We start from the raw sequence: 12523 nt of genomic DNA on the forward strand, positions 1-12523 counted from the left end.
TTGTGATGTAACTAACTATACATACCACTGAACAAATAAAGAGCTCTAAACTGCTAGTTTCGGTTTAGGTTTGTGGGTACTAACTTAAAGGGACTACGACTTCTGAAAGAGTTTCACGATTTAGAAAGATATATCAACAACGCAAGTGGTTTTCCTTGGCCTTCTATTCCACATAGGTATTGAATATAATCAACTAATGTGCAGGTTTTTGCACGATATGTTTTTCTTCGCCAAACATTCGTGCTAAACGTGTGTACTTTGAAACTTAATATAGAAAGTATCTACGATTATTTAGCTATACGTTTTAACCTTGGTCAAAATTATTTATTTAGGTATATTTGTAAATCTTTTGTGAAACTTGATAAAAGAAAGAGAAGTTTAGGATTGAAGTGATTAAAATGTGATAAAAAGAGTTGGTTACATTATTTTTAACCAACTTCAAAAAATAAGTGCTATAAGTGGTGGCGCGGACACGTGTACCCATGTATATATTCATTATGCAAATAATAAACTTGTATTATTTACGTAAAAGTAACAAAAAGTTATCTAATAACGAATAGATAAACTGGTGTTAGAAATGTTAACGTAGTTCGACTCAGTACCCTGAAGTTCAAATATTCTGTTAATCTCGGGAAGTAGCTGTGTACCTAGTTACAATCCTACACATCCTGCGAAATGTGATGGATGGTGCCTGTTTACTAAGTCACGCACCTTACCCCTTTGAACTGCAAAGTAATTGCTTTGTTCCCCATTCCAAAGGCGAAGTTTGAATGAATTTCGAGACACACTTACACAGGAACCACAAACGAATGCGTACATGGCGAACTAGTGACAGAAGTGAGCACGTTTAATGTATGTAACATTACGTGAGTGTACATACGTGTTTTGACGGATTACACGTTAGGTCGCTTTTGCCATTGCTTTCAGCTCGTCATTTTCTTGTATCTGACGGCGAGAGTGCGACCTCGTCTCGTGTCATCGTCCTCTGAAAGCGCCTTTCTTCGCCACAAAACGGACCGTTTCTTTTCATAAGGAAAAGCTGAAAAGTGTCTGCAAGCAAATAACTCCCTGGAGGAAAAAGCCTACTGCCTTGCTTTGCTTCCTCTTATACGAAACATGATGTGAAAAATAAAATGAGAATGGCAGCATAGTCCCTGGAATTGTTAATCTTTAGGTCTATTCTATGGCCACAATAATACTTACAGGAAATATCAAAAAATACAAACATAGATACAAAAAATATCAGTAACATTTGCAATTGAAGTAAACAGGTAATTCGCATGCACATGAATACAAACAACGCGTTAAAATTCGGCCATTCTGCTGTGATTATTATGATTGACGCAGTAGCAAGTTGGCAAGCGATGGCATTATTTCTCCGCGTCTACTAACTACCTCACATTTGCATACTCCAGGGCAGGGCGCACCCGCCTGTAATACTAAGCAGAGACCAGGGAGGCCAGCACACAACGCCGCCCGTTGCCATTAATCACCTAGTCTGTCTAATACGTTTCCATTCGCAGCCCCTGCGCCCGTCTTCTATTTATTACATAATTATTTTCTTCGACAGGCAGCGATGCCTTTTAACGAACTCGGTTCCTTATTATCGGAACACTCGAGCTCGTGTTTCTCTTAAGTTTTAATAACACTAATTGTTTACGCCTCTTTGCCGCACCCTGCTCACAATAATAGTAGTCAACTACGCGGAAGTTTCCTAATATATTTATCGAGCTAGTTTCCTAATATAAACTTTCACAGTTGATTTAATTATTAAAAGGAATGACATCGGTTTGCCATTTAAAGGCATTAATCTTGGGATTCATTCGTTTTCATTACCTCTCCTTTCGATGATTAATGTGACCAGGATTACGAGGCCCGAAATTGATGTTTTCTAGCGGGGGCCGACATGATCATAACTAACACCTACCAGGCTTCGGTGGAGGGGTTCATGGAGCACCTGGGCCTGGACCGCCAGCAGAGCACCGACCTCATCGTGCGCGCGGTGGAGCTGGCCAAGCGCGCTGTCTCGCTCTATCTCGACGAGTATCAGGACTACGTCCAAGATGGTTCGTTTTTGTAATTGTTGCCTTTCCAATATACTACATATAATAAACGAATTTATTTATTACTGAGGTATCTTTACCAATCCAATATGAGGCCTTATTATGTCTTCAGACAAGTATTTTTTAATACTTTTATAACTGTGCTAAAAAGCAATTCAGCACCAAATTTATGAGTGTTCCATATACTATTTGAAGTATTCGCACATTCTCGTGTACACAAAGATGGTCGAGTCCGCACCGCATCCCTAAGGGTCGGGTGCAAGCACGCATTAATTACTCCCTGCAAGGGTTTAAAGTTATGCCGTAGATAAAGTTTGTATGTACATGTCCTCAAGACAAAAACGATGAGCAAAAACAATAATTATTGTACACAAAAAATTGTGTTCAAAGTCGTATCAGTTTGTTTTTTCTCTATTGAGTTATAAACATAGCTTTTACTAAGCAAACCGGCAAAAATCGACAGATTTACCAGGCTGGTTAGTTAGGTAGGTGCTAATATATGTAGAAAATCTATTCTGGGTTGGTTCCGGGATCATGCATATATAGCGAGGGTACCTAACCTATATAACTACTACGTATGTTCTTTATTTAGATAAATATTTGTGATTATGAAACATTTTTTATAAACTGTTTTAGATCGCAGACCGCTTATTGTGGGGTCTGTGGGTCCTTACGGTGCCCACCTTCACGACGGCTCAGAATATGACGGCAGTTATGCTGATACCACATCAGTCGAGGTAAGATAATTTGAAATCGTATTTATATACACACTCCCTATATCAGGTACTTACTTAACCTGGGTTTTAAACTGGTCTCACATATACAAAATGCCATAACGACTCAAAAAAAAGTGTTATAAATATTATTTTCTGACAAATAAAACAGCGTAATTCAATTTCACCCCAAATCGTATATATAAAGCAGTGACTCAAGGTATATACAAATGAATATTTTTAATCAATGCACGTGTTCGGTATCTATATTCATTAAAAACTTATAACTACTTATGTAAGTAAGAATAGGCCAGCGAGAAAAAAGTACTGATCATTTGACCCCGTGCGTAGCGGGTTTGAGTTGACTACAGACAGAGAGTTCTATGCGTGACTACCCATAAAGCTCTCCGTAATAGTGTACGTACGAATAGGTATCTACGTACAATATAGTTTCCGGCAATGATTGCTCACATTATAACTCACATACATCATAGTAAGCTGGTTATCGTGAGCCTAATGGCCATGCCCGGAATTTACTAAAATGTATGAGCCCTATTTTTAAATATATATATATAAACCACTCACCTATTTTTAAGTGTATAAACAACTGGGTGGTCTGAGCTGAGAGAGTTACCTAATTAGTTCTATTCCTACATCGTTGGTTTTAGAACGGAATTCGGTGAATCGAATTGATTCTATTAAATGTTAAAGGTAAAAAGAGCTTTCTGACTAAAAGCAATAAATTCTAAATGAGTATTTTTATTATTGTACATTTCGCTGTAAGATTCTAGGGACCATTAGTGGTTTTTTATAATGTAATGCCATAGAAAAGTAATTGGTTGATTTATCACTGAAATGAAATAACCGTTAAAAAAAATATCTGTAATACAAAACGCCGACGTTAAATGGACTAAATGAGTCTGTAAAACATCTACTTATAATCACCTTTATCAAGTTATATTTTTAGAAGACCGGTAAACATGATAACATGTTGTTTTTTTTTTCTATGATAAGTAAATATAATTTGTTTGTGAAAAACGGACTGCGATTGCTCCGATATCTTGTACGGAACCCGCGCTCTGTAAATGCATAACCTAATAAAGGTTGAAAGCGCCAGCTAAATCGTAAAGAGGGCCGTAAAGTTGCCAGCAAATTAAAATTTACATCGGCAATATGAAAAACTCGCTCTCCATTTCTCGTCTTTTTTCTGAACCGAAAGAACTTGATTGGGGTGGACAGTTAATTAACAAATCCTAGAACAAATGAATTTGACAAACAATTACATACACGCATTCCCGAGTTCGTTATATTCAACTTGTTCGGGTTTTCAGTTATGATGAAAATCTATTTCATTGCGGGAGTTCAAGTTTCCAACGTGACAAAAATTTAATTGTGTCTTTTAAATAAGACCGGTGTACCAAGTGTACATAACGGCATAAAGAGGACTTAGTTTATAGATATTATTTAGTGGTAAGTAGGTACAATAAATATTGGGAAAACATGTCTGCAACATGTATTGGGATGAGTACACCGAAAAGTTTGCGGTAAATAACGTAGTTACTAATTAAAATTTATTAATTCGTTTGTTATCGTTGCCACAATCTTAAATTTAGCGGCGGACCGCGAATGGTAGGATTTAAGTTTGGAATTCGTCAATTTATTTTATCTCTGTACCAATCTAGACTATAGACAAGATAGAATTAAATAGATCATAGAGATGAAAATGTTTGCAGTGAGTGCTCGTTTCTTTAAAGTTCTCATAACAAAAAGGAGTTGAAAAAATTTTACATTCAACCTATAAGTACATATTTATATATAATATAACTGTAAGTGGGCTATGTCTGTATATAGGAGACATAAAAAAATGGTGATTTTTATGGGACTAATAGAAGCCAAAACAATTTATTATATAATTTTTTGTCTGTCTGTTAAACCAAAACAATTTATTATATAATGTTTGTTCGCGATTCACGCATAATGAACTTGATGGAATTGGATGTGGTTTTCATATTTGTATACCTAACTGATGGTCTAACTTAAAATCTCGTATAGGTTACATCGCGATACGTTACTTAGAACCAGAGATATAACTAACGACAATAATAAGTTATGAGACGGACGCATGAAGTAAACGCGGGCGATGTCGCTGACAAAAGGTTTATAAATAAAAAGTCTAGTAATATAACATTGTAACAGTGTGTGTAACCGATCTATTTATTCTCAAAGGATAAAATCGAGATAAAAATTGTAAATAGCCGCGGTGTAATTCCAAAACGTCGATATGACCATTGACCCTCGTCGCGTACTGGGCTACTGGGAACAATGTCTTTATTCGGTGACCCCGTTTTAGCTTTACACCAGAGCCAAATGCCAGACATTAATTTTAAGGAAATGAAGGTAAAACATTGTCAATTACTCACCACTAAACACTATTTTTTATTGAAACACTAAAACACAGGTGATAAAGGAACCAGTAAAATCGCGAGCTCAACCTGATTAAATATAATACCTGCCTGTTGCCTACCTACAGTCTAAATATTTGTTCAGCCATATAAGCTTTTAAACACATTTATTACATGGACATACTTGAGTCCCAGAGACGGAACAGCTCACATACCTACAAATAAATATGGGGATAAGAGATTTTTATCCAGTATAGATTTTTAGAAACGTAGAATCGATCTAGGGTTCTTATTTCTATATGGTCGCGTACATGATTAATAGTGTAGTTCGAAAAGAAATTAACAGACTGACCATTCTATACCGTCCGATACCGCAGATTCTTTATATTCTGCCGCAAACCACAAATTACGGTTAATTTGTAGGGTAGGTAGGTGCTTAAGGTGAAATGAATACTTAGCGTGCTACATTGCATTGCTTGCTATGTTGGAGAGATTTACAAAATATTAGACACAAGCTGTAGATTTATAGATGGGTATAATTTATATAGAACTTTTAAAGGCTATCTTTTCACATGGGGTTAGTTAAACCACTTAGTAACCTACATATAAAACCTAGCTACCAATCAACCAAGCGGAGATTACATAACTCTTTATTCTCGAAATTATTATATTTTATTTATAAGTTGTATAATTTTATCGAAGTAGTTCAAATTCTACAACTAATAAATGACGTACAAAATACTAGTCCTAAAAATGTTGAAAGAAATTATGGAATAAAATATATAGGTAGGTAGAGTACTTTTATCCCAAAATTCCTAGGTAAGCCGTCCCCCAAAGCTAAATATATAAAGTTATATCCATGGTTGAAGGTGATGCGCGAATGGCACCGCCCGCGATTCGAGGCACTCATCGAAGCTGGCGTGGACTTGTTGGCTCTGGAGACGATCCCCTGCCAGGAGGAGGCCGAGATGCTCTGCGACATGCTGCGTGAGTTCCCTGCGATGAAGGCCTGGCTCTCCTTCAGTTGCAAGGTTGGTTTGTGCGTCTTCTTCTTTATGCATTTCATTTTTCAAATTTTTATACAAAGCAGATCGACATACATTTCGTTCTATCACTTGCAATTTTACTCGACGCCATTTTATTATTTTTCCTATTTAAGAATTCCTTGTAAAAAAATTACTATAAAAAAAATTACAATGCCAGAAGATTATGCGTAAGAAATTATAAGCGCATATATACTAAATACATAATGCTATTGCTATACTGGAACTTACGTCAGCGACCGTAGTTCAAACCATACGCATGTTAACGGTAGTGGCCGACCACCAACCTTCCAGCAAAATGTAGGGACCATTTTTAATTAATGATTCGATTATTTGATTGTTTTGATTAAATGATATTAGTATAAAATTCGCAATTGATTCGATTAAATGATAAATAAATATGTACCTAATGGATAAATAAAATATTTTTACGGCAGTTTTCTTCACATTTTATGGTCATCAAATTATTTGATAAAGTTAGTACCTACCTATCTACTTACCCATATCATCCAGGTTCAATTACACTGAAAAAAAGAAATAGCTGAACCAGTTTTGCTATTTGCAAATTTCTTTAATAGATACCAAACTTTGGTTGTAATTATCTAAACCAATGTAACTGCATGTCCCAAACCAGATAAGCTAATCAGTTCTTGATAATCAGTAATCAAAATGTTAGCTATTATTTATTAAAATAAACCAGTCAAACTACTTTAGCTGCAAGAACAAACTGTTTCATAGCTGGTAACCGAACATATGTACTTAAATTTAATACAATGTTGATTAAAACATTGTCATGAATTTATTTATAGATAACACAATCAAAGTCATTATTTGGACATTCATCAATTTATTTATTTGTAGTAAACTTTTCTAGCAGCCATTAAATCATCATTTGATTAATATTTGCCTAGGTATGTCGAATGTATGAAGTTAAAATAAAAATGTAAGTATTATCACAAAACTGTTTAACAATATTTAATTAAAATATTGTTAAAACTAGTTGGCACTGTTGGCAGCACTGCGTCCGAGTCAGTACATTAAAGTTATATGCGATTCACGTTAGAACTCGTTCTCTGCGTTCGGTCATTATTGTGTGGCTTGGCTGGTGAAGGCGGCAAATCGAATTGATTTTCACATTCCTATTGTTTTCGGGAGATTTGTAGCGACATTATGTATATAAAAAAACTTAGTAAACGTGTTTTCGTAATAAATAGTGCAATGGCAGACGGTCAAGACGAGACCTCCGCTGATCCTATGAGTGACTATTTGCGCTTATGGGGTCTTGAAATGTACATAAATTTGTTCAAAGGTATGTGAATGTTTAATTTTTATTTAGTTCGTGTTAGTTTAATGTTCAGTCGAACAATCATCAAATATTGGCGCGATCAGAGAAGGTATCGCAGAGGGCTGCCGGATCGGGTAGCACGAAAGCGGCAGGGAAGCCCCGTAGTGTGTCTTGTCGCCAGTGGGCGAGGCGGGTCGCTTCATTCAAAGTTCCATTCGCGCCGCTTGCTACTGGAGACAAGGGTGCCCTGAAAGGGTTAGTCCAGAGGACTTAGAATTTTTAAGATATTTTTCACAATTGTTATCAGTCTAGTTTTGGTTTGCAGTTAAGATGATAATAATTGTTATGATTAACCATTATGTTTTTACCAATCTTAACTAATAAAATATCCCGAAGATGTGTATGTTTTATTAATAGTGTGGATAATAATTTCATATTTTTTTACAGCATAATATCCATGATGATAGCATCCCTGCATCATCGCATCATCAAATGCTGTGTGTATCAATAACTTGCCAATCCTTACTGATAGCATCATACATTACCTACTAGTATATTGCTGAATCAGGACTTGAAAACTTACAGAACTTGGATAAATATACAGAATGAGGAAGTACCAAACTTAAATACAAATGTAAGCATTTTTACTTTTTAAGGTAAAACGGATTAAAACGGGATCTTATTACTGAGATTTCACTTGCTTCGTCCATCTGTCTGTGTGTCTATTACTAGGCTAAACAAGAGGACTGTTATTAGTTCACTCTATAGTTTCTTAAATTTCAGGGAGTATACAACACTTTGAGTTCATGTAATGAAGGAAAAGGACTACTTCTTCGCTACAAAGAAAATGGAATGAATTCCTGAAAGTTAATTCTTCTAAGTATCTTCGCGGCGCCTCTCCCGGTGTGCACTGAATTATATAAAATGAAGAAAACAGACTATGAATGTTATGTTAAATTTTAAACTCAAGTAATGTGTTTGACATTAATTTGGGCTAAGCAATGTCTTATTAATATTTGGTTAACTATTCTTTATTTTTATTAGCCCTATTTATGTTTTATAATATATTGGTGTTTGATTACCAGTTATTATACAATGGAGATACTACAGCGTATGTAACTTAAATTTAATAATCTGGATTTTCTTGAGTGAATGACAAGACATTAAATTGTGTTATTTTATTTTTTTGAACATTTTAAATAAATAATTCAAAAAAATTACTTATATAATATACATTTTTTTATTCATTATTGCACTTAGCCCGTTATCCCTATGTTAAGGTGGCTGTTAGACCTGTATATACATCCACAAGGCAGGACACCATTTGATAATATTATTGGGATTTACTGGATTGATATGATTAATCATATCAATCCAGTACATCCCAATAATATTGAAGGTGGCCTGTAGATCCAGGTCCAATAGCAGATCTAGGACCAGCTACTGGTAAATAAACCAACAGGAGCAGGTAAACAAACAATGCTGTTACCTCCACATAAAGTGTTTGTCTACTAGTAATGAAACAGATTAGCAAGAGATAACCACACCTTAACATTAATTATTAAACAAATAATTTAATATTTCTTACTGAACTGTTAGATTTACTAGTTATTTAACACTTTAGCTTTAATTAGCCAAAGTAACTTTGCTAAAGCAACTTTACCGGAGCACTATTGACAGCCAAACAGTTTAGTTCAAATAACAAAACTAAGTTATCACCAGTTACCTAAAAGAAGTTAATATAATATTACTAAACTCTGTTTACAAAACATGTTTTAGTTACTTGTAGCCCTCAGTTTAGTAGTCACTCGATTTTGGTGATATGCAGCTAAACTTTTAGCTACTAGCAACCATTTTTTTTTTTTCAGTGTAGCTAACTAGAGGCAATACTATTAGGTACAATAAAACGATTAGTTTACCTAAAAAAGAATACTGATGTGGCCATGGCAAATATTCTCTAAGGCTTATTTAAAAACCGTTTGTACTCTAAACTAAGGCCATTAAATGTAAAGTGTGAGACAAGGTCCTAACTTTTGGGATTTATCTCCACTGAGGTGGCCGGCTGCGGGTTAGTGGAGAGTTAATGAAAATTTGCTTTTTAACGATCTTTGTACTTTATTGTAACTTCTATTGTACTTTAGTGTAGTAAAAATAAGATAGATTTTGTCCAAATCTATGTTATTTTTACTATATGTTATTTTTTTGTAAAATAGATTTTTGTAAAGTTTTGCAAAGTCTTGCGCGTCGTCAGTTTGTGTAAATTAGGTATGTAATTACGTCGATGCACGCAACATGATTAGTCTCAAAATTATGAATAGGGAGCATCATGTTTGAAGTGAAATGTCTTTAGAGTATTGGTTCAAAATTAGAACAAACACTTACACCCCTAAGCTTCATCTCAACTCAAAAAAGATAGTCGCTTCGCCCCATTAGCAAAATGAAAAATAAAATACTGCTCTGATTATTTTAAGTGAAAGATCATTTATCTTTCCTACCATACGTCAAAGCAAACGTTTAACAAACTACAGTATTTTAACTACTGATGCAAAAACAGGGTAAAACATAGTTAACTATGGTACTGCTAACTATGCTATTATAGAATAATTTTATAGTTTATTTGTGGCATCGATTAATAGTTTAAGGGTTTTTTTATTATATATTTCCAATAAATTTTATTTATGTTCTTATATTATTAGGGGTACATACATAGCAAGAAGTAGATGTCCTGGGGCCTACCTCGAGACCAATTCTAGATAATATATTTTTAAATAAAATTTTTGTTTGTCCAGGATGACCAAAGTATAGCTCATGGTGAAAGTTTCCAAAAAGTGGCGAAGAAATGCTGGGATTTGAATCCGGAGCAGCTGGTAGCAGTAGGTGTGAACTGCTGCGCTCCCTCCTACGTGGCAAACTTATTAAAAGGCATCAACGACGACCGGCCACACGCCCCCATTCCTCTTATCGTGTACCCTAACTCTGGCGAAAAATACAATCCTCAAATAGGGTAAGATTTCGCAGTTAGATAAGTCAAGGAAACTTTTATATGGGCAAATGGCCATACATTTCACTCTGAGATAGCCTACATACCTACTTACCTTCAAAAAGAAAAATTCGTCAAGTTCCATTTTTACACCGGAGAAACCAGAGACAAATGCTACGTCACAGATAAAAGAGGCTTTTTGTACTTTTGTAGGGTGTTTTCTTAATGCCTAGATGTTCAAAACACATTTTTGGGCTCTTTTATTATCTGTATACGATATATTCGTGGCATAAGTACATTTATAGAAGGTAGACAACATGATAAATAAATAATATTAAAAGTATTTATAATAGAATTTACTAAAATAGATGTAAGTAACTATATAAAATTTGTATAAAATTTTTGTCATCATGCAATTTCAGATGGATTGATCGTGATAAATGTGAAGCTGTAGAAGTATTCATCAAGGAGTGGCTAGACCTGGGCGTGCGGTACGTAGGTGGCTGCTGTCGCACATACGCCAATGATGTCACACGCTTCCGCAACCAGGTGCGCTCGTGGTGCGACCAGTACAACTTCAAGTCCAAATTTCAAGATCAGTCTAAGTCTATAACTGACTAAAATATGCTATTTTAATGGACTAATCAAGACATAAAAGATTTGATGGCTAAAGAAAAATCTCAATCCCAAAATTGTCTACGTTTACGTCGCATGTAGGACTCGATATAACCAATCCTTTTAATCAAAGACCAGCCTAAACCCATCGTTGATTCATTCTTCGTTTGTCCTACGTTACGTCAACACTATAAAATGGACAAAGTAGTCAATATAAAATAGTACAAATCTTAAAAACATCAAATAGCGAAAAATAGCTAAGTAGATATATCTCTTTTATGTTTACGGCGTTGTAAACTTTTACGTCTTTTAAAAACAACGATCCTTTCCACGTAAAAGGTCCCTAACGGGCGCGATTTAGAATAAAATTTATTCTACGAACAAATTGGAAGCTCACAGAACTAGTTTTTAAGCCAACAGCAGTTAGGAGTTTTGCAGTTATTTTATACTTGTTCTATGTAAACGTAAAACTTTTGTAATGATAAGTATAAATGTGCCATTGACTTTATTGTTTCAAAATGTATTTTTTGAATAATTTGTTATTATTATTACAACGTTATTGTGAAGAAATATATGTATATAAAAGTATTTATTTTATTAAACCAAGTCTTAATTTTTAACATAGATTCATAACAAAAAGTTTCCGCCATTATGACGTAAAGAAATTCTTATTGTGACAAACACAACATTGATAGAAGAAGCAGCCGGCAAAAACCATATGAATCTGTAGGCACAAATGGTTTTCAACATCACCGAATTAATTAATTGAATAATAATGACTTATCGAAGTGGGTCGCCCTAGGGATTAAGCAAGCGTCTTCGCAATAAATATTACCAATTCAAGTTAACTCTTTAATTTACAAAGTGACAAAGAGGACTTTATTTTTTAGACCGATGTTGAAGATGCGGAAGAAAGGAAGGCGTGCCTCGAAGGATTGGTTATGTGCCACTTTTGTAAATTAATAACCTCTGGTCCCAGTTTAGCACAGATCGATTCAGCTTGCAATTTCCTAAGCAAGCTCGATTCGTCGATATAAATCAAATCTCTGCTGCGCTAGATAATCCGTTATGACTATCGAATAACTCAAACAACGCAGTGCAATAGCATTCACCAGCCGCCATACTAGCCAGAATATTTATTATAAACGTGAATGTGTGTCTGTATGTCCTTCTTTCATGTCAAAACGGAGAATTGAAATGAGGTGGTTTTTGGTGTGTAGATAGAGCTGAAGAGTGACAAGGCACTTACTTAACCTATAACAAAGAGTATGGTATTAATAATAAGTTTGTCGCTAAACAAGCAGCTTAATAAAAACGTTAGCTGTGTGACCCGGTCGAAAGGAGTGAATTTTTTGTGAGCATTTAGTTATATGGTGCGGATGGAAATTGAGGTAGGTGCCGACAGTAAATTGAAAATGAAAT

The 12523-nt window shown here is 34.9% G+C and overlaps 1 protein-coding gene and 1 long non-coding RNA gene across 2 annotated transcripts in view; both read left to right on the top strand.

Annotated features, from left to right (window-relative positions):
* The window catches only part of LOC128669673 (homocysteine S-methyltransferase-like), a 16994-nt gene extending 5305 nt beyond the window's left edge, over positions 1-11689 (top strand). The window contains exons 3-7 of the mRNA XM_053744655.1: positions 1896-2066; positions 2700-2800; positions 6048-6209; positions 10296-10510; positions 10909-11689. Of these exons, the coding sequence (XP_053600630.1) occupies positions 1896-2066; positions 2700-2800; positions 6048-6209; positions 10296-10510; positions 10909-11107 (848 nt within the window). The 3' untranslated portion in view covers positions 11108-11689. The remainder of the gene's footprint in view (positions 1-1895; positions 2067-2699; positions 2801-6047; positions 6210-10295; positions 10511-10908) is intronic.
* Positions 6235-10273, top strand: LOC128669711 (uncharacterized). Its single transcript, XR_008404685.2, has 3 exons — positions 6235-7530; positions 7954-8140; positions 8290-10273. It is a non-coding gene; the product is annotated as an uncharacterized LOC128669711 (long non-coding RNA).
* Positions 11690-12523: the final 834 nt, after the last annotated feature.

Source organism: Plodia interpunctella, chromosome 1, assembly GCF_027563975.2.
Source record: "Plodia interpunctella isolate USDA-ARS_2022_Savannah chromosome 1, ilPloInte3.2, whole genome shotgun sequence".
In the NCBI taxonomy this organism is placed as follows: Eukaryota; Metazoa; Arthropoda; class Insecta; order Lepidoptera; family Pyralidae; genus Plodia; species Plodia interpunctella.